The sequence below is a fragment of the Hippocampus comes genome, unplaced genomic scaffold, assembly GCF_001891065.2.
Source record: "Hippocampus comes isolate QL1 unplaced genomic scaffold, H_comes_QL1_v1.1 scaffold89, whole genome shotgun sequence".
Classification (NCBI taxonomy): domain Eukaryota; kingdom Metazoa; phylum Chordata; class Actinopteri; order Syngnathiformes; family Syngnathidae; genus Hippocampus; species Hippocampus comes.
The window spans coordinates 212,506-234,587 of NW_017806077.1; the positions used below are offsets into that span (position 1 = coordinate 212,506).

Sequence of the window (22,082 nt, forward strand, 5' to 3'; positions counted from 1 at the left end):
TGTGTCCAAGATTTTGGGTGACCTTGGCCCTCGATCACACAAGAGGAGACCAACCCCTGCATCGTATCTCCACATGAAAAACCAAAACAAGAGCAAACTGTCGAAACCTGACCGTCTATCAAACCTTTGATGATGATTTCTCCGCCATGTTGTTTCGAAAAGAAATTTTGCGTTACTCTTTTAATCACAAATAGTTCATTTGTATCTTTGCCTCCGGGGTCAGGGCACCAATTGAAAAGTTCTTTGTGAACTTCAACCGGTCCTTTTATCTTCAACGCTTGCAATATTACACTTCGAGTAATTACCAGAAGACTGTATATTCTCATTTCAACTATTTAATGGTTGCCAGAAAGATCGACTCAAAGCCACGGAGCCTTATTCCACCAGATGTGGAAGGTCTAATCTGTCCAAAGCGGTTCCTATTCTTATACTGCCTTGGCCACCCCCACCCTCGCCGCCACACGGGAGGGCGGCTCTGCCGAGCCCATGCGGCTACGCGTGACTCCGCGATCTTAACCGAATTGGACTAATGTGTGCGCCAAGGGGTGTCGTAGATAGACGAAGATGCCGAGCCAGGAGAAAAGGTCGCAGCGACACGACGGCCTAGCTCGAGTCACCTTTTGTCATTATTGGTGCCAAACGGGCCTCATTTAACATTCGACGGCGTATAAACCAAATCACTAGTGGTAGCGTGTGTTTGAAAAATGTGTGCTTGTTTTCCGAAAATATTTTTAAATTAATTTTAGGCAATTGGGCTACGCGGCCGATGATATGCTGCAGGCCGCTGGAACATGGATGGCGGGTGGCAGTCTGTTTTGTTCAGACACCTCTGCCTTAAAGGGTGTATTTGAAAAGCAATTTAATTTTTTTTTTATGTCTTGATACAAACACAACAATGCTTACGGTTCGAGCATGGTGAAAAGTGTGCCGTAATTACTGATCCCTGTGATGTTTTGACAGAATCTCATTAAGACGAAGGTCATAAGTAAATAAGCTGTTTAGAATTTTGAAGAAAACAAAACAAAAGACATTATCTGCTTGAGGACAATCACGCAGCCATCCTTTGCGGCTGAAAAATGCTTCTATGTTTTGTTGGTCATGTTCAAATAAGACAGTCGAAGAAGAGGGAAGGTGGGGAGTCCAACGGTGAAGATTCCAAAGCCATGAGTTACTTTGGTGCTTTTTTTTTTTTTTTCTGTAAGAGCTGCCAATTTCCTCCTTGTCATCTACATCCACTCATCATGGCTTCAGTGTTCCTTTCCACTGACCTCCTCCTCCTCCGCCTCCTCCTCCTCCTCTTCTGGCCACATCGAAAGTGCGCCTGGCTGAAAACCAACCGAACGGCATTCTGCGATGCGAGGGTTTGGATCCCCATGACGTCGCAAAGTTAATCCCCGGGCCCCGATTCAGAATTCACCTTCCACCCCCGCTGCCCCCACTGCTGCCTTTTGAGGGTCGCTTTAATGAGCTTATTCGTGAGAGTGAAGCTGCAATGAACTTTCGAGCTACAACACAGGAGGAGGGCTAAAACGGGGCGACTATTGTCTTGGTACGCTTAAAAAAAAAAAAGTCAGGTTAACTCCCAGATTGTTTTCAATTTCTGACATTTCTGGATGATTACACAAGCGCTGGTGTCAAATTGATTATTACCCTGCTGTTGCGGGTCAAAATGACCCGTTGAATGTTTTTATTTTCCTTGTACGAAACTTTTATTCACATATAAGGCAGTGGTCCCCAAACTAGGGCTTGTGGGCCGAATATGGCCCACCTCCACATTTTGCCCGGCCCCCTGAACAATGCTATCTGACACCCCCCCCCCCAAACAAAAAAATTAAAAAATCCTGGACACACCCCTGTCAAATAAAACGCAATAAAGGTGAAAAGATTAAGTAAGAGAAAAATGTATTGGTTATTTATTTTCATAAATAGTGTTATTCATTTCATAAAGTGTTATTAGTTCTGATTTTTTTTTCCAACTATCAAGATCTCAGAAAGGGTTCATATATGGTTTTGTGGCTTTTTGGAAAACAATAAATGTTTACGTTTGGGCACCTCAGCGATCATCACACTTTTTGTTCTGACCCTGGCCCCCGTCAGAGAAGGCAAAAGTTATTTGGTCCTCATGGAAAAAAGTTTGGGGACCGCTGATATGTTACCGGAAAACCATTAAAAAAACAAAAACAAAAAATTAAATGGGGTTTGTTTGGGGAGGTTTGTTTTTTTTCTTTTTTTTTTCCATGATGTCAATGGCATGTTGAAATCAAAAGCTCACACAATTGCCAGTTCAAACTCGAATGGAAACCAACGTTGACCTACTTCAGTAACATTTACGATCCATTGTGTTTGCACCAGTTGTCACCGCGACTCAAAAAAAAGAAAAGGCAAAAAAAAAAAAAAACAACCATCCGCCGGGACCATTTTTGTCCGAGCGTCGTTCCGCTTTGCTTATTACCATAACCGTGACCCGTGACCCCGGGGAGATCATTCTTCATTTCCCCTTCAGACGCAGCCCAAAACCAGACCAGGATGTGGACGGTGAAAAATCCCGCAGGACGGCTTAAAACAACAAGGGGGACTGAATCAGGCCGGACTGGCCGCCTTTGTGTTCTGATCTTATAATAGGTCTTGTAACTTTCATTTTTTTATTCTGGGTATCCACGAGTATGAAGTCGACGTCGACATTTTCCCAATAGCTTTGCTTGGATTCAAGGAATGAGTCGGCATCGCTGGCCGCATGACCTCTGCCAAGGACATTTCTATTGCGAGGTCACTTGCGGCTGTCCAGTGGCCTCTCGCTGCACCCGTCCGCTACTTTTGGCTCCGTGTTGACAAATTTAAAGGTGGCAGCCTTGAACTCGCCGCGCGGCGTGATGCCGACTTGGGCGAACGAGGTCGCGCGAGCTGCCTCGCATCCCGTCAGCGGCAACATTTTTCAACTTTCGCTATATAATGACGCGCTTGCTAAAAGAACATGATTGAGTCATGCCATGTTCTCAGCGCATCAATCCGCTTATATTGAGGCATCACTTCTTGCACATCCAATCCAAAACATGATCCTTTATTTTTTCTTTTTTATTTTTTTGCGTGGTTTGGCCTAAACGGCATGCAGACAGCTCCTGCGGGAGAAGCAGCGGTAGCCGCCAGGATCGCGCGTCTCGCTCCAAACGTTCCACTTTGGAAAGTGATCACGCTGAACATTTGATCTTTTCGTTCTCTGGGAAAATGCTATTTTTCATTGTCTTTACAATCCTCTTAAATCCCCACATAAGTGTTTCATTCCACTGGTACGCGCCAAGAAAGTGTCCCAAAAGGAAGAATATTTGGAATTTTGAACCCTTCACTGACAAAGGAAAGTTGCACGCCGCAATGAACGGGGAAAAATCTTTGTCAGTTTGTGTCGCCCATACCTGCTTCCTATTGGAAATTGATCGGACCAATTCCCGAGTTGCAGTTTATCAAGATCTGGAATTTGTACAAAATGGTGACAGTGGTATTAGGGGTAAAATTTTTTTATGTAACTTCCCAGGGGGCTTGATTGAGTGACTTTTGAGGGGATGTGGGGGGGTGGTGTGTTGGGGGGAGGGGATGTACTATTCAGGACTGCCCACATAAATTATGTAGATCCAAATAGCAGGCAGGGCAAAGGCCGCGGTGGAATTGCTGTTTATTGTGAGTCAGTCGCACTTTGGTCGCCTCAACTTGTCCTGATACAAAATCTTTTTTTTTTTTCAACGTGTGTGGTGAAAATAAAACACAACCCCCATAACCCACGACCGAATAGTAGATTTAAAATAATTTTTTAAAGCCCAGACACCGGTTTAACCGATCAAAACTAAATCTGGTGGACGCCCATCAAAACAGAATGCATAAAAAAAGTCTCAAGGACCCGCGGCCAAAATTGAGCAGCAAGTCAGACATTTTGGTTTGAAGGCTCATTCTCAGGAATCTTCCCAAATGTGTCAGGCTAAAAAGGTTTTTTTTTTTTGCCGACTCCTTCTAATCCGTTTCATCTTAGTTGCAGATATCGGAAGGTTTCGGCCCAGAATTGACTGAATGAAAGCCCAGAATGGCCTTTGTCCATACGCTTTTGCTGTTTAAATTGTACGTGTTGGGAATACGTCGAAAAGGAAGGTCGGATGTCACTGTGGAATAAAACTGTCGAGTGACAGAGGGAAGTTTTCCAGACTGAGTGCGCATTGCCTCGTTTCCTAATCTGCTTCATTTGGAAGTGTTATCATCCAAGCGGATCTCCAATCAGACGGGCAAAAACGTGAGTTTTGGAGAGATGGCTGATCCTGAGGCATTAGCATATGCGCGAGTGTGTGTTCCGTCGCCCTGGAAACGAGTTGATAAACAATATGGATTCACATGATGATAAACCGTTTACTCGCCAAGATAAATACACCCTACTCGGGCTGAAAGACGCCTCTCCGAATTCCAAACGCTCATCCGTCTAAATTTGTTGATGATGCTGAGAGACGGCAAACAGCAAATACCGAAAGGTGGACTCGCTGACCGCCGGGCTGTGTAAATACTCAGCCACAAAAAAAAAAGAAAGAAAGAAAAAACAGGCGGTCCAGGCTGATGATTAGCCTGTAAAAACCCGTTTCTACTTTCAGCAACTCTGCGCCCTTCTGTTTCCCTCCATCGCCATGGCAACACACACCAGCACTCCAGCCCGGCCCGCTTGCCTATTTTGCACGCACATCCTTCGCGTGAGGACTAATCGCCTCCTTTTCACTCGCAGCATCTGCTCGCGTTCTCACCGTACTCAAGTGTTTTTGATTAGCGGCTGATTTTTTTTTTGTTACCTCCACCAAAAAGAGTTGAGTTGGAACTGTGTGCAATGTCTCGTCCGCAGTTTTAGTTGCACTTTTTAATTATGGGTGAGCCTTTGAACGCCCAATTCTTTTCAAGATGGGACTACATTGAGAGGAGGCAGAGCTTGATCTGGTTTGATTCTAATTTACAATGTGCTCGCTGAGTCAGAAACTCTAACATAGGACCTAATCGAATCCGGATCATATTCTGTTCGGGTTGGGTGTTGATCCACGTACCATGAGGAAAAACTGACTTCCCAAAGTTCTCATCAGGTTTAAATTGTTTTCAAAGCTGAATCAAAAGTTGGAATGTCAAACCAGATTGAATGTAGAGCAGATCAGTTTCGATTTGGGTGGGATTTAATTGAAGACATTTTTAAAATTCATTTTTATTGTCACCTCTACCGGGACTTTCACATAAACTGTATTTGTTTATTATATTATAATTATTATTTATTATTTTATTATACTTATATATTATAAGTATTATAATTTGTATTTATATTGCACTTAATTGAACTGTGTTTCACCTCTACCAGGACTTTCACATAAACGTAACCAAATCAGATCTGGAATTAATTGGAGTTCGATGCTTGGGTTCAAACAAAAGTTAGAATGTCAAAATATTGAAATGTGTGTGAAAATTAAAAAAAGAAAAAGAAGAAAAAAAAAAGACATCGACCAACATGTGTCTTGTCATAATTCTTTGACGGTAAGCATTAAGCGGGCAGGCACAACAATGTTAAGGCGCAGATTAGATCATTTGCAGGCTCCTCGAATGCTACAGCCCGTCACCAGATCTGTCATCACTGCTTTTTTTTTGTTTTTTTTTTTCCATTCATGGGCTCACCGCCCACCCCCCAGCGTCCTCTTTTCCCTTTGCGACTTGCGCGGGCATATTAATGCGCTCCTCGTGTTGTCCTTGATGAAAACACATTATGAAGAGTGGCGTTAGATGAATGGTCATTGCTGTTTCTGTTTGCTTTGGAGACCACACACACTCCGAAGATGATGCAGGCCAGGAGACCTTTTCACGTCATCCAAATCAACTATCTCCTCCGCCCACCTCGGCCTGAATACTCGATTTATTTTTTTTAATCAAAGCCTTTGTTCCATTCTCAAGTGATGAGACTGCCTGCCTGTCTTGTACTCACACGGCTTTGTCCAAAATTTGCGTTTGGAAAAGATGATACGGCAGCAGTGATGGGCTGGCTCACTTCTCACGATACCTTCAACCCAACCGGCTCGGAAATTCAGTAGTAAGATGTAAAACTGGGGACACCTTGTCAAAACATTTTAATCTCCTTGTTATGCGAATGGGGAAATGGAAGCATCGATGACATTATATACTGGAAAGTAGACAATTAGACCTCGGGAAAAATTTAGAGTGTTCAATCAGCCTGTCATGCCTGTTTTTGGAATGTGGGAGGAAACGGGAGTACCCGGAGAAAACCCACACAAGCACGAGGAGAACATGCAAACTCAGCACAGGAAGGCCGGAGCCGGAATGGAACCCTGCACCTCTGCAATGCGAGGCCGACGTGCTAACCAGTTGAGCGCCGTGACGCCCACAAATAAATTTGACCCGCAAAATAACCATTCAATGGGAAATTTCTAACGACATTTTGGCCGATTGTCTACAAATGTTCTGTCTTGAGTCTAGTTCACTTTACGTTTCCACATATATCAGGTGCACAAAAAGCACCAGCAGAAACCACTACACTACCAGGATACTTAGTTAGGGGTTCGAAGTTTGCCAAATCCAAGTTTTGCACACAGGTCTGGTTGGGAATCCCTTTTTTTGAAGTGGACAATAACAATTCCCTCACCAAACATTTGCTTCTGTACATCGTGCTACTGAAAAAAGTACCACAGAGTCCAATAACAAGCCCCATCGAGTACTTGAGTGTCTTCCGTACCTTGCACGGACATTTCCCAATTAGCTTGTGTAATTCTTCCAAGTCCGGAGGCAAATTGTCACATTAATCACCGTTCCTGCCGCCTGAACTAACCACGGAACCAAAGCAACATGTTGTTGGAGGTGAAAACAGGCAGCAGGTGACGCTGAAACTTTCTAGTGCGGGCATCAAACCAAAAGCTCTGGAAAGAGCCGCCGCGAGCTCGTGTTGTTGCAAAGTCGTGCCGAGCGAGATTGTTTTGTACCGCTGCCCGGCACATGATAGCACTCAAGTCGTTCCGCTGGCGACGAGCGTGCCAAAACAATGACCTGCGAAGGAGTTGGGAAGAAGACGCAACGAGCTGACGTCAGAGAACAGCGTACGGTGTCTGGGCCAACAACTACAACTGATGGGCAACCGGCCCCGAAAGTTCTGGCGTAAATCCCCCTTAGAGCGTCGTCATCATCCAAAAACAAGATCTGGATATCCATCCGTCTATCAATTTTCTGAAGCGCTTGGGTCATGGGTCACCTGGAGCCGATATCCCAGATGACTTCTTGTCATCAACTGTGTCTAGACACGAACGCATCTGGACTGTGAGGCAAACGCCTGCTGCAACTGCATCCTGCCACCGTTTGAGAGACAGCAAAAACGGATGCCACGCGCTGACGTTGCTGTCAAAAGAATCAATAAGTTGATTTTCCCTGCAGACCAAGCAGAGAAGCAACACGCCGGGATCTCAATATTGAGCCTCGGGCTATTTTTTTTTTCTCGTCTTGCACGCTGAGCTGCAACGCCGGCGTGGCCGAGCAGTGACGTGCATCGCTTTCGTTTGGCCCGAGGATGCCAAAGCCTCAACTGCTTTGTAAATGTTTCCGCTGCCGTTGCTGGTGTTTGCGTACTGGCGACACAGTAACGCAATCGGGAAGGAATCCAGAGCAATGATTGGAGAATTCATTCCAGCCTAGAGAAAAAAAAAGTATGCCTTTGAGCACGCGCACACACACACACACACACACACACACACACACACACACACGCACCCAATGCTTGGCTGCTTTGATACCACATCACACATCTCAAGTGTGGCTCTCCTGCATAGAAGCGCTGCCTAATTACAGCAGAGCCCCACTGCTCCCCACATTGCCTCCGGGTTCCGTACTGCACGACAATCTAAATATGGGCTTCTAACGCACGGGGTTAAAAGAAGCTCTAAACACAAACACACGAGCACCAGGCCAAATTAGCCCCTACTGATGGCGTACACAACCTTGTGGTAATTAGCCCCGCTGCTAAACACTACCCCGAGGGGAATTTTAAAACAAGCAGTTGCCTCGTCTCACGATAGGACGGACGACCTTGGATTCTGACCAATATGACGCAGAGGGAGTTATCGAAATGGCTTTGAAACACGCAAGCGGCAGCGCGGGACCGGACCACCATGGAGGATGTACGCCGTCAGACGGCGAGTCTGACTGGAGTAGGGCCTGGGTGCCTTGCTGTCTGAAACCAAACTGGCAACGCCGGCCAACCAAAATGTAAAAGTAGATCATCCCTTGGCCGCAAACCATCCATCCGTCTCCGAGTGGTTTGTCGTGTCTTCCTCATCTGTTGATCGCGAGACACTGAAGCCTTCCTTCCACCTTAGAAGTTTTGCCGAGATCTCCTTTTTAACTCCACCGACTGCAAAGACTATCGAGCCGGACTGTAACGTCTTTATTTATTAGGAGGATTACGCAAGACTCGATTACCGGACAGTGGAAACGGAAGGATGGAGCACAGGCCAAGATAGAAACTCGATGCAGGCGTCGATCCAGGATTTAAAATTTTTTTTGTGTGTGTGTGTGTGTGTGTGTCAACAGTGTCGCTGGATTTCCCTTTGAATAATGCATGCATCTGACTGACAAGACATATTGTTGATGTATCCGACATATGCGTATCCAAAATGGCATCCACTCGGGTGCTGATCCAAAAAAAGGGTTTAAACAGCCTTGGTGGAGGTCCGCATATGATAAATGACAAGTGACAATCTATTACCAAACAGCTGTTTTCCATTTATCAGATAAAACGTGAACATTTCCAAACATCGGCGCTCATCCTTTTGGCGCGGGGCCACCTGCGCCGGTTCTAATCAGACCAAATGGATCAAATTAGCCGAGTAGAAATACAATGGTGTGACCGCACGCCCCGTGTGACTGAACGCCGAGCTCGCTTAACATTTTAAGTGGCAGCCAGCGACGCAGCAGCGGGGCTGGCGGTGAGTAAAAAAAAGGGCCCTGAGGTCGCTGGCAGACGCGAGCGAAGCATTCTTTGTAAACAGTCGCGATTTGGATGCGGAGATCATTTTCTGGGCGGTTAGGATATTTCGGGGTTTGTGTGTGTGGGCGTGTATGCGCCTCGTATGCTTTTCTTGGAAGCAGTCGTTTTGTAATTAATGCAATAGACAAAGTGGGGAGGCGGCGGGGGGGGGGCTTATAACAGAGTTACGTTCCTTAGGCGGCAGGGTAACCTAAATTTATATGCAAGTCGGAATGTGCCACGGTCTGTCACTAACCTGGGCTAAAGCAGCCGTAAAATCATCATTACAGTCCAGTTTTTGATCGGGCATCGGGTCTGGGCCATCAATATAAAATAATCAGTCAAGAAAAACTGAAAGCACAGCGGTAACAGAGCATGCCGCCTTGTGCCGCGTCCAGTTTGTATCCTTACAAAGCTACACACAAATTAGTTACCTCGAATAGTCAGATGACCAAGGACCGCCCCACCCCACCCCCACCCCAATCAAGTTTCCCCTGGCTACTGATTCTCCCTGTCTGGCATGCTGACACCCGGCGTCTGCTCTCCAGTCTGGTGGCCCTTGACGGACAGCTGGGGTCTGCACGGCTGATTTAGCCCAGATTTAGTCAGGAACCAAACGGCCACTCGGGGCAGATGATGCTTCCTGATGCCCAGCTTGTCCGGCAACTGCCAAAGCACGAAGGGGCCTGTGAGAACAGAAGGCCTGGCTGCCCCTCATCCCGGAGAGCCTCTCGGCCTCATTCAGCTGTCCCAAGTGGAGGAGGGATGCGGAGTGAATAATGGACTCCGGAGTCAATGAAGCAGCGCACACCTGCAGTCTGACTTCACCCGGCATTATCAAATGGGATCAACTGGGGCAGGGTCGTACTGGGACCCTCGAGGCAAGTACGGCGTTAGATCTCCAACGGCGGAGGCCGGAGAGTTTGCAGACGCGACGCGTTCACCTGCTCCGGTCTGCGTGTCACCAGTCCGGAGGGAGGAAATGAGGCGACGTGACAGGACAGGACAATGTGGGAAAGGAAGCCGGGGGAGAGATAACAAGTCTGGAGTCATACGGATGCGAGGGCTTTCTTCCTTGTCTCCGATGGTGATCCCACCCTTGCGAGAGGAAGAGGTTCAAGCGGAGAGCAACAGCTGAGTCCAGCTGTTGCATCGGGAGCTCGGTCGCAGCTGCCGGAGGCCGACTCTCCCTCTGGAAGATCTCCCGTGTTTGCTTTCTCTCATCGACACTAAGAAGTTCCGCTGAGTTCCGCCTCACCTGCAGCAGACGCTCTGGCAGTCAGGCCGCATTAATAAAAATATTCTCGTCCCAAAAGAGAGTGCCGTCCGTCTTCCTTCCTTCCTCGCCAGATGTGGGCAGGAAAGCCCCGCAGCTGATTTCAAATCTCATAAACGTTGGGGCTTGATTGCCAGGGTGGCTTCACCATAGCCTGCGCAGATGATCAAACCCTCACTTTGTTTGGTTTGATAACAAGCAGACAGACTAACGTTCACTCGGCACGATGGACAATCAAAGCTCAATGATTAGGAAAATCAATTACCGGTAGAAAGTGTTTACGCATTGAAATCTGCGCTCCAACGAAAGCACGTTGCATTAATTCTCTTCGTTACAGATGAATTTCCTTGTGTGGAAAGTGCAAAACAAACAAAAGCGGTGCCGGAGGCTCTGAGCGAACCCTCGTCACAGTCAAATGCACAAGTGTCAAAAAACAAATAAAGTAAATCCGAGCCGACTGAATCTTGTTTAGCGTGTCAACATGTGATTGCCATCCCCAATCGTTACAGAAGGGACGAATTTGCTGACATTTACACACACCAACAGCCAGGGGAACCACACTCCACTGAGTTGGCTTCGATAGTTTCAACAAATACACTGGCGTACAAATAGGACATACTGTGCCTTTTTTCACCATTTAAAACAGTTCCCGAATCATAGGCCACATCTACACAAACAACCGTTCGCGCTCACATGCACATCTTCAGATAGTTTTCAATGAATTTAACACGCGCGTTTTTGGAACGCGAGGAGCCGCCGGAGTACCCGGAGAAAATCAAACACATGGTGAGCATGCAAACCCCACGCAATTGAGATTTGAAGCCAAATGTCCTAACTGGGAGGCAGATGTGCTAAGCATTAGGCTACCGCACAATTCTGCCGAAACCTCAAGACCATAAATCAATTTGAAATGCCTATCCAGGCCCGGTTTGGCAGAACAGGAAAAAAACATTCTCTTGTAAAAGTGTTTAATAGTTTCAAGTAAGTGACTCTTCACAACGCCGGCCCCCTCCGCCCAATACATGACTGAGGATGCCCATGAATTCACCGATGGACATCCAAAAGCAATAAAACGCACTCGGTAGCCACCGGCGAGGCAACTTTGACCTCAACGCCCAGGCTCCGTCCAGATGTGCACAGGGGGGAGGGGCCAAGGTTCGTGGTCAAGGCCCAAGGGGCGATTGCCCGAGAAAGTATGACATTTGGGAACACATTAAGCAGCACATCCAGTTTCCTGACGTTTTACCATTCCCCTGCATCGAGTGCATGACCACAGGGGAGCCAGGTCGTTAAGAGAAAGGGAAAAAGCAACACGGCAGGCCAAGCGCAGCGTCAGCTCGCCTCTCCGGGGGGATGCCGTCCAAGCTGGCAGGAAAACAGACCAGTGAGTGTTTTGTGTCTCGCAAATTCTTCACACAAAAACATCTGGTGAGAATTGATTACATGCTTTCTGTGCAAAGATACCAATTCTGGACTTATCTGCTGAACTGGCTTCCCGTGTTTGCCCCCCCCAAAAAAAAAATCCTTTGGCTACTCTGGAAGACCTTTCCATTCCAAAAAGGCGGCCAAGTCCGTCGGCGGGAGGAAAAGAGTGAATGTTAAGAATGCAGCTGAGCATTTGCGTTTCACCTCGCAGACACCAAATCTACGCATAGAGCACACGGCCATTTGGCAGAATGAGCGGGTTCTCGCATCCGGCGAAGCTGCTGTATGTGCAGCAACTGAAACATTGATGAGAAATCTTCTAGGGAGGAACCGAATGCAAATAGAAGCGAGGAAACGGATCGATTTCGTATGCAAATCCCACGTGCTTCAGAGAGGCGGAGAGGTTTCCTCATTCGCGTCTTCTTTTAAGGTGGATGCATTTCAAAGCCGACATACATGAAGATGTCATGAAGCAATGCTGGCATTCTACAGCCCTGGGAGGGAAGTAGAGCGAGCAGAGCAAGATTAAACGGTACTGTAGGATAGGAACTAGAACGGCATGGCTGCGTGCTACTTGTTGCAGCGGCCAAACCAAATGATTCATAAAAGCCTTGAAAATGATGCGGGAACGCTGAAAGATGTTGTCATCGAGCTTACAAAACAAAGAAATAAAAATGAGTTGTGGAAGGGGTAATGCGTCAATAGCATTTCATTGTGATCCAAAGATACCACGCAGGAAAAAAAATATATACCGTCAAACCTCGGTTTTTGAATGTCTCTGTTCTCGACCAAATCGTTTTTTGACCAAAATCTTTGAGTTTTTTTATGCCTCGGATTACGACCGAAATTCGGTTTTCGACCAAGCTGAGCGCACTTGAATGCACCACTTGACTGCTCTCGCATTCCTTACACGAGGAAGTGACGCTTCCTCGCATAGACGAGGAAGTGACCTATTTGTGGCAGGGCTCTGTCCAAATCCCTTTTTTCACTTTTACTCTCACTCTAGTAGCTCGCGTAGTCCCAACACCATCGCTCCGACCCGTTTGGCAAGGTAAATTAAGTCCATTGGCCCAATAAAACAGGGACCTGAGACTGAATAGTACAGACGTGAAAACCTCGTCATTTCACGAAAGGATTCTGCTCGCCACTTACCTCAAAGAATCACGCCACCGCGCTTTCCTTTTTCCAGGCCCGGGAATGACAGCGGCGCTTGCGGGCGGTTAATCAGACAAGTGCTAATCTGGTTAGGAGATCAACAAACGAGCCTCTCAAGAGCTGAAAGGGAGGCCACAACCTTCATAGACAACAGAGCGGGCCCGGCCTCATTATGCGCTACAACAACAGGAGCGGGTGGGAAAACGGCCATGAGGAGGGGGGGTTTTAATTCGGATTAAAAGCACGGATCCGGTTTACAGCCGCACGCCGAGACACACGGAGAAGAAACAAAGACAAACGGCGCCCGGTGGATATAAACAAGCAGGAATATGGATGCCGTGTGACCTCTTTGCATTCACTCCAAAATAAAGTCAAAACGAAATTTGACACCAAACTGCTCCCGGTGAAGAGCACAAGACACTTCCTCGTTTTTACTTGATGAGCCGCGCCAGAGCTTTGTGACGGGAGCGCGTCAGGCCTGGCAGGACAAACGGGGCTTGAAACACGGCCCGAGCAGAGAATGAGTTCAAAAAGTCTTTCTCTATCTCATGTTGACCTCAAAGTATATCCCACAAGGCTGACACAGCTTGGAAAGTAGACGCAAGGGAGGCAAAATGGTATCGATGTATAGTATCAGACCACTGTGATGAGTATGAAGATTGTCGGTATGGGCACAAATAGCGCTCCGATAATTCAACTGCGTTTCCACTTTTTCGGATGACATTTTTCTCCGGTGGCATGCCGTGACATTTTTGTAATGTCCCCCCCCCCTTCCTTGCTTGTGTCGCCTCTGTCACTCATGCCAGCACTTGTCAGGGCTCATTTCCCCTTCAACCACCCAGAGACCCCCTCCCAACCACCATCGCCACTACTTTCGCCTTTTTACTGGGGGGCCCCCATGCAGACAGAGGGACAATTCTTTGCTGAGAAAACAGGCAATAAAGTGAGGTGTAAATGAGGTTCCCGACATATGCAATGCACCAGTCAATGTGTCATAACTTTAGAAGTTAAATCACACACAATGGAAGTGATGGTAAAGTCATCTAAAAGTCAGCACAGGCTGCTTTTATGACCGTTTTCCACCCTGCCACAGAACACAATTAAAAAATCCTTACGCACTTGCCTTTGTTGGCCCTTTTCCACTGCGCTTGTGCTAGTGCTAGTTCTGGGCCACTGCTCAGGTTAGCACCAGTTCTTTCTTTTTCCATCACCTGCTGATTGCATATCCCTGATTGTTATATACTACACACGAGTATAATCGATGCTATGCTAAGTTGCCTAGCAGATGCTAACAGCGCATATTACTCTCGGCTAAACTTCGACGTAAGCAGTGACGTTTGGATGCTTTGCGATGATGTAATGAGATCGCTCCTAGTTGGCTCTTTGCCGGTGGAAAACCAAACACGTTCTTCTAAGAACTTGTTAAGCACTAGCTAAGCACAGCACTGGCCCTGGCGCCCAACAAGCACCAATTTTTTTGGGGTGCAAAAGGGGTACGTGTGACTTGTGTGACTATTCTTTGAAAACAGTACCTTATCACAGAGCACAGTGTAAAATCCCTATGCAGCTATCTGGCTAAATGTTAGCATAAGAAGTGATAGAATGTTAGCATTTGGGCAAGTAGTAATGGACCACAGGGCACATGTTCTAGGGTGTTAACATGCTAGGTTTTACTTTTGTAAGACTTTCCGTTTTGTTGAATCCAAAGTTTAAAATAGTTCGCCAACTCTCAATAAATCTTCAGGGGTTACAGACATGAAGCCACATTTAAAATTTCCAAAGGAATTTTTCTAGTTTGCTATTCCAAGACAAAAGTCTGGCAGGTTGGCTTGTCTCAACATCGTCAAGAATCGAGAGTCTATTCTATACACAATTATACCATTTTATCACATGTTGGTTGTTATTTTTATTGGACCTTGTCTGTTTTTTATTGTTCAAAGACGGCTTGTCACATTTGTGATGAATATAGGCTGCTTTGGATTCGAACAGAGGTTCCAATCCACTGAATACAATTGATATACAAAGTGAAAATGGCACTCAGTAATATTTAACTTGCGCACCATCCAGAGGACACTGCAATGGAAATTATACCCAAGATTAGAATTGGTATTGGCTCATGGCTGAATCTTGTGGTTTTTCAAATCTTGTTTTCAATGTCAAATCTGATTTTCTCTCTGGAGAACAACCTATTCTCTTTGCGCACATCGAGCAGATTAAATTACACGAACTGGTGGCTGTTAACAGGCTTTAGTTTTTATTTTTAGATGTCTTTTTTACTATCCTTTCTTTTTTCAATCTTTTTTTTTTTTTACCCACTGCTTGGGTGTTGGGTGAGCTGGATCCCCTCCCAGCTGTCTTTAGGTGAGAGACGTGTCAACTTGAGGTCAGCCAATCACAGGTTAGATATAGAAAAGCAGTTCGTCATTTTCATGGTCAGTTCAGAGCAGCGGTTCTTAACCTTGTTAGTGGTACCGAACCAAATCAATTCATATGCACGTTCACCGAACCCTTCATTACTGAAAAATAAAAATCTGATTACTCTCGGCTAAACTTCGACGTAAGCAGTGACGTTTGGATGCTTTGCGATGATGTAATGAGATCGCTCCTAGTTGGCTCTTTGCCGGTGGAAAACCAAACACGTTCTTCTAAGAACTTGTTAAGCACTAGCTAAGCACAGCACTGGCCCTGGCGCCCAACAAGCACCAATTTTTTTGGGGTGCAAAAGGGGTACGTGTGACTTGTGTGACTATTCTTTGAAAACAGTACCTTATCACAGAGCACAGTGTAAAATCCCTATGCAGCTATCTGGCTAAATGTTAGCATAAGAAGTGATAGAATGTTAGCATTTGGGCAAGTAGTAATGGACCACAGGGCACATGTTCTAGGGTGTTAACATGCTAGGTTTTACTTTTGTAAGACTTTCCGTTTTGTTGAATCCAAAGTTTAAAATAGTTCGCCAACTCTCAATAAATCTTCAGGGGTTACAGACATGAAGCCACATTTAAAATTTCCAAAGGAATTTTTCTAGTTTGCTATTCCAAGACAAAAGTCTGGCAGGTTGGCTTGTCTCAACATCGTCAAGAATCGAGAGTCTATTCTATACACAATTATACCATTTTATCACATGTTGGTTGTTATTTTTATTGGACCTTGTCTGTTTTTTATTGTTCAAAGACGGCTTGTCACATTTGTGATGAATATAGGCTGCTTTGGATTCGAACAGAGGTTCCAATCCACTGAATACAATTGATATACAAAGTGAAAATGGCACTCAGTAATATTTAACTTGCGCACCATCCAGAGGACACTGCAATGGAAATTATACCCAAGATTAGAATTGGTATTGGCTCATGGCTGAATCTTGTGGTTTTTCAAATCATGTTTTCAATGTCAAATCTGATTTTCTCTCTGGAGAACAACCTATTCTCTTTGCGCACATCGAGCAGATTAAATTACACGAACTGGTGGCTGTTAACAGGCTTTAGTTTTTATTTTTAGATGTCTTTTTTACTATCCTTTCTTTTTTCAATCTTTTTTTTTTTTTTGCCCACTGCTTGGGTGTTGGGTGAGCTGGATCCCCTCCCAGCTGTCTTTAGGTGAGAGACGTGTCAACTTGAGGTCAGCCAATCACAGGTTAGATATAGAAAAGCAGTTCGTCATTTTCATGGTCAGTTCAGAGCAGCGGTTCTTAACCTTGTTAGTGGTACCGAACCAAATCAATTCATATGCACGTTCACCGAACCCTTCATTACTGAAAAATAAAAATCTGATTCAAGAAGTCTTCTTTCAGTTTTGCCGGTGCGAGAATAGAGTTGCTCAATTTGGCATGACAAATTATGTAGATAGGATGCTGAGAATAGAGTTGCTCACTTTGGCATGACAAATTATGTAGATAGGATGCTGAGTCCCGTCACGTTCTGTGATGCATGTGAATCCGTGTGGTACATATTCATCCCATCACTTTGGCTTTTTTTGCTCGACATAGTTAGAATGTATTAAAACATTCTGAAAATATCACATGACAGTCACACGTTCACTACTGAGCGAACTAAATTTCCCTCAGCACTGATTGGACAAGCAATGTCATGTGATCATCTGCAGCCAATGATGGCCAAGCGGGGGTGTCACAACTAATTGACACGTTGAGTCGGGTGTGACTAATCTCCATGGCAGAGGCTCCGTCGAACCCATGTAAAATCCCTATCCAGCTATCTGGCTAAATGTTAGCATAAGAACTGATAGAATGTTAGCATTTAGGCAAGTAGTAATGAACCACAGGGCACATGTTCTAGGGTGTTAACATGCTAAGAACCCAGGTTCAGAACCACTGGTTTAGAGTCTTCAATTAACCTCACATTCATGTTTTCGGAATATGAGGAGGAAGCCAAAGTACCCAAAGAAAGCCCAGTGAAGTATGGACTGAACATGCAAACACCACATACGGGGTCGAGATTTGACACAGGACTTCTCCACTGTAAGGCAGAACTGCTAGCTAACAGTCTTATTATGCCGCCTTTTCTATAACCCCCCCCTCTGCCCCACCCCAAAAATAAATAAGTAAGTGTACACAGATGAATGCACAAGGGGAAAACGGCAAAAATAACAGGCACAGATAATTGTTAACCGCTGTGCTTTGGGGGACCTGTGGGGGCTGAACAAAGAAACCACTTGAAATGGGCAATCACAATAGGCATATCAAAGTGTTTGAACAATGTGGTGTGAGAGTAATTCATGTCTGGCTAAGAAGTTTGGCTTTCCAACAGGCCCTCCCGAGTCCAGGCAGTCTGTTCTCACACGGGCAGCCAAGAACCCAAGAGGGTCTGGAGAGCGCTGCCTTTGGACAGCCTCCTCATACTCGGGCATCCATTTGGACAGCCCGGGTGAACCCAGAAGTTGTGATACGCTTCAGGAAATGAAGAGGAAGGAAAATGTCCTTCCTGGCGAGATAACTGCGGGCGGCTTTACAGATATTTTCATCAACACGAGCTCCAAGCCACCTTGGGATTCCTCCAAAACACACATTTTTAACTATTCCTTGCTTCATGCTCCAAATTCTATAATCAATGTCAGTTTGTTCCCATCTCCCATCATCCTTGCGGTTCCTGTGATTTATAATTAGGGGGACCTCACACAAGAAAGCCCTCGTAGCTTCTATTTCTGCGCACGAGCCAGGAGTCGCGGTGAGGCCCCGCGTCTCTCCGCTACCCTCCCTTTCCCCAAGGCCAAACCCTCAGCCAAGAGCCCGTCTGCTGAGCCCTCTGTCTGTACTGCGCTCGCTATCCAAGTCTTTGATCCGTGCAAGATTCAGTTTGTAAGGGGGGGGGAAAAAAACTAGCACACTCAAGAATACGGAATAATTGAATAATGACTCTCTAGTCCTTGTCGAGTCTTTAATGTGCCTGGACTTCAGGTTTGCCGTGTATTTTTTTCCCCCTTTTTTCTCTCACGCTCATTCAGCTTTAAGCCTTTTGTGATTGCAGTGACACTTCTTTCTTTCGACACAGTTTGTGGAAACAGAAATCTTAATCGACTTGACTAAGGAGACTGTTGGGACATGGACGTGGGGGGGGGGGGGCTCATTTTGGCCGAAAACTCTGGCGACAGAAGTTCTGACAAACATCCCTTCAGTGTTACGCTTTGCAGTGGTCACCAGGATGGTACCTGAATCTTGAATCTATATAGCCAGTCTGATAGCCGGACAGCTAGCTAGCAAGAAAGCAAGAAAATGTCTTACCTTCAGGATGCACGTGCCTGGAGCCCGACAGAAGTTCTGACAAACATCCCTTCAGTGGTACGCTTTGCAGTGGCCACCAGGATGGTACCTGGATCTTGAATCTCTATAGCCAGTCTGATAGCCGGACGGATAGCTCGCAAGAAAGCAAATGTCTTACCTTCAGGATGCACGTGCCTGGAGCCGTGTCCTCGTTGATGGAGACGTTGTAGAAGTTGCTCTCAAAGACAGGCTCATTGTCGTTAATATCCTGAAGCACGATGTTGACCATCGCGGTCGACGACAGCGGCGGCCTCCCCCCGTCTGTGGCCACCACGGTTATGCTGGGATTGGGGTTCTTTTCGTAATCCAGCTGTGACAGAGTGGTGATAATCCCCGTAATGGCGTCTATGCTGAACCAGTTCGCAAAGGGTCCTATATCCCGAAGGATGCCGTAGCTAATGTCCCCATTGGGCCCCTGGTCTTTGTCTCTGGCGGTCACCTGTAATACAAAACTCCCAGGAAACACCACCTCCGGGATAACCTGCCGATAGACAGTTTGGTCGAACAGCGGCGGGTTGTCATTGATGTCGGTCACCTCGATTGTGAACGAAGATTCGGCCCGGAGAGGGGGCGTCCCTGAGTCGGTTGCCATCACCCTCAAGTCATAAACATCTCTCTCCTCGCGATCGAGAATCTGATCCACACAAATCAGATAGATGATATTGTCTTTGGTGGTCAGTCCAAATTTGCCATCTCCACCCTCCAGTGATACGTTGACATTGGCGTATTCGCCGTAGTCCGGGTCCGTGACGGAGATTCTGGCCACGTACTGTCCTGGCTGTGCGCCCTCTGAGATTTGAGGAGAGCCATCCTCACTGAGAAAGATTATTGTCATGGTGGGCTGGTTGTCATTGTAGTCTCTGACGTGGATGGTGACAAATGCGTTGGTCACCTCCGGATGCGTGGCATTGTCTTGGGCTTGCACCACCAGTTCATGGACTCGCCGCATCTCAAAGTCCAGCGGCTTGTTGAGCGTGATGATGCCCGTGTGGGGTTCGATAACAAAGTAACGATCTGGGTCGCTTTGTCGCCTGTTGATCTCGTAAGTCACCGCGCCGTTTTCTCCCTCGTCGGCGTCTGTGGCAAACACCTGCAAGATATTGTTTCCCGGTTGCAGGTTTTCGGATATGATGGCATGGTAGCGGCTCTGATTAAACACAGGAGCGTTGTCGTTGATATCCTGGACGGTGATGTCTAAAGTCATTTGATCGGTTCTTTGAGGGGAACCGCCATCAAAGCCCTCCAAGGACAAAGTATAGGTCGACCGTTTCTCCCTGTCCAAGATGGCGTTAACCACCAAGTCCAGGTACAGGACTTCATTGCTTCCCCTTCTGGTCTCCAAAGTGAAGGCCTGGCCAATGTTTCCATCCTTAATGAGGTAACCCTGTGTGGTGAATTGACCTCCATCCGCATCCACTGCCGGGTCAAGAGGAAACCTAGTGCCAATAGCTGTCTGCTCGGGGATTCTGAAGGTAGCATGTCTTTTAGGAAACGTTGGCCCGTGGTCATTGATGTCATTCACCTTGATGGTCACCTCCACCGTCACGCCCGTCATGGTTACAGCTATGAAGTTGTACCTGTCCCTCAGTTCTCGGTCCAGAACTTTGGCAGTCTTAATGATTCCCGTGCTCTCGTCAATGTCCAAATCGGTGCTCACTCCAGTGCCTTCGTGGTCGGAAATAAAATAGAGGGCCGCCGTGATGCCGGGAGGCAGCCCTGCGCTTATGTCACCGACGATGGTTCCTGCCGGTTGCTCCTCATCCAGCTGTAGATCCAGCGTGCCTTGAACCACCGGTGAATGGATCGAAATGAGCCCTAGCACCACGTACAACATCAGCACAATCCTTCTTATCCAGCACCCGTCACATTGCAAAGGATCCATGGTGGACTTCCCCAAACCCTTGGCAGCCGTCTTCATTTTGGCTCCTTTCTTTTAAACCTGCAAGCACAAACAGTACAGGTGAGTAAATGCTGAATAATGTCAAACAGCGGGAAAAATAACGGAGAAAAACAATCAACCCCAAGAAAGACTTTCCCATATGTCCAACAGGCACAAATCCCAGACCGCACAGAACCCGCACATAACATTTTCCCGACACCTCTTACTTCTCCTAATAAGTCAACACCTTGTTCCCCCTGCGCACCGCTGAGGCCGCCTTCCTAACATCAAAACCACATGCCGCAGCGCACCACCTCCCATCTCCTTGGATGCTGCTCCTACTCCATCTAATTAAAAAAGGCGCAGCTCTCATTTTTGCTGCTCTCCATAGCAATATTCAGTGAAGTCGTCTGTCAGGCCAGATCTTAGATTAAATTTGTGTGTGCACACCCAACATGTAGTTTTCAACTGAGTCGCTGTTATTTTCAATATTGAAAACAAATATGAAAGTAGTTTCAAACCCTTGGCAGGTGTCTTCATTTTGGCTCCTTTCTTTTAAACCTGCAAACACAAACAGTACAGGTGAGTAAATGCTGAACAATGTCAAAATCTGACAGCGGGAAAAACAATGGAGATATGTATTATTCCTGCGTTGACATGAAGAGCGAGCTCGTTTCAGAAAAATAATCAACCCCAAGAAAGACTTTCCCATATGTCCAACAGGCACAAATCCCAGACCGCACAGAACCCGCACATAACATTTTCCCGACACCTCTTACTTCTCCTAATAAGTCAACACCTTGTTCCCCCTGCGCACCGCTGAGGCCGCCTTCCTAACATCAAAACCACATGCCGCAGCGCACCACCTCCCATCTCCTTGGATGCTGCTCCTACTCCATCTAATTAAAAAGGCACAGCTCTCATTTTTGCTGCTCTCCATTGCAATATTCAGTGAAGTAGTCTGTCAGGCCAGATCTTAGATTAAATTTGTGTATGCATACCCAATATGTAGTTTTCAACTGAGTCGCTGTTATTTTCAATACTGAAAACAAATTGGAAAGTAGTTGGCCACAAATCACCAGTTATGTAAGGGGTTCATTTAAAATTTAATTTCAAAATACATCTCATAAAAGAAGCACAGAAAAAAGTCCAGAAGGTTCAACCTATTTTATTTTTCACATGTGAAAAAATTTTATGATTTTTAAACCTAGAATTGTGAAAGTCGTTTTAGCAATGATCAACGTTGCAATGCCATAGCGCCACCTCTGGTCTTCTTGGTAATGAAAGCTTGTTGCTTGTGGAGGCTCTCAGTCGTACAGGAAACCGCACAGAACCCACACATAACATTTTCCCGACACCTCTTACTTCTCCAAATAAGTCAACACCTTGCTGCCCCTGCGCACCACTGAGGCCGCCTTCCTAACATCAAAACCACATGCCGCAGCGCACCACCTCCCATCTCCTTGGATGCTGCTCCTACTCCATCTAATTAAAAAGGCACAGCTCTCATTTTTGCTGCTCTCCATTGCAATATTCAGTGAAGTAGTCTGTCAGGCCA

The 22,082-nt window shown here is 46.3% G+C and overlaps 1 protein-coding gene across 1 annotated transcript in view; it reads right to left on the reverse strand.

Moving 5' to 3' along the window:
* LOC109530784 (protocadherin-16-like) overlaps nucleotides 1–22,082 on the reverse strand; it is an 87,078-nt gene that overhangs the window by 57,068 nt on the left and 7,928 nt on the right. The window contains exon 2 of the mRNA XM_019894678.1: nucleotides 18,764–20,584. Coding sequence (XP_019750237.1) covers nucleotides 18,764–20,563 — 1,800 coding nt within the window. The 5' untranslated portion in view covers nucleotides 20,564–20,584. The remainder of the gene's footprint in view (nucleotides 1–18,763; nucleotides 20,585–22,082) is intronic.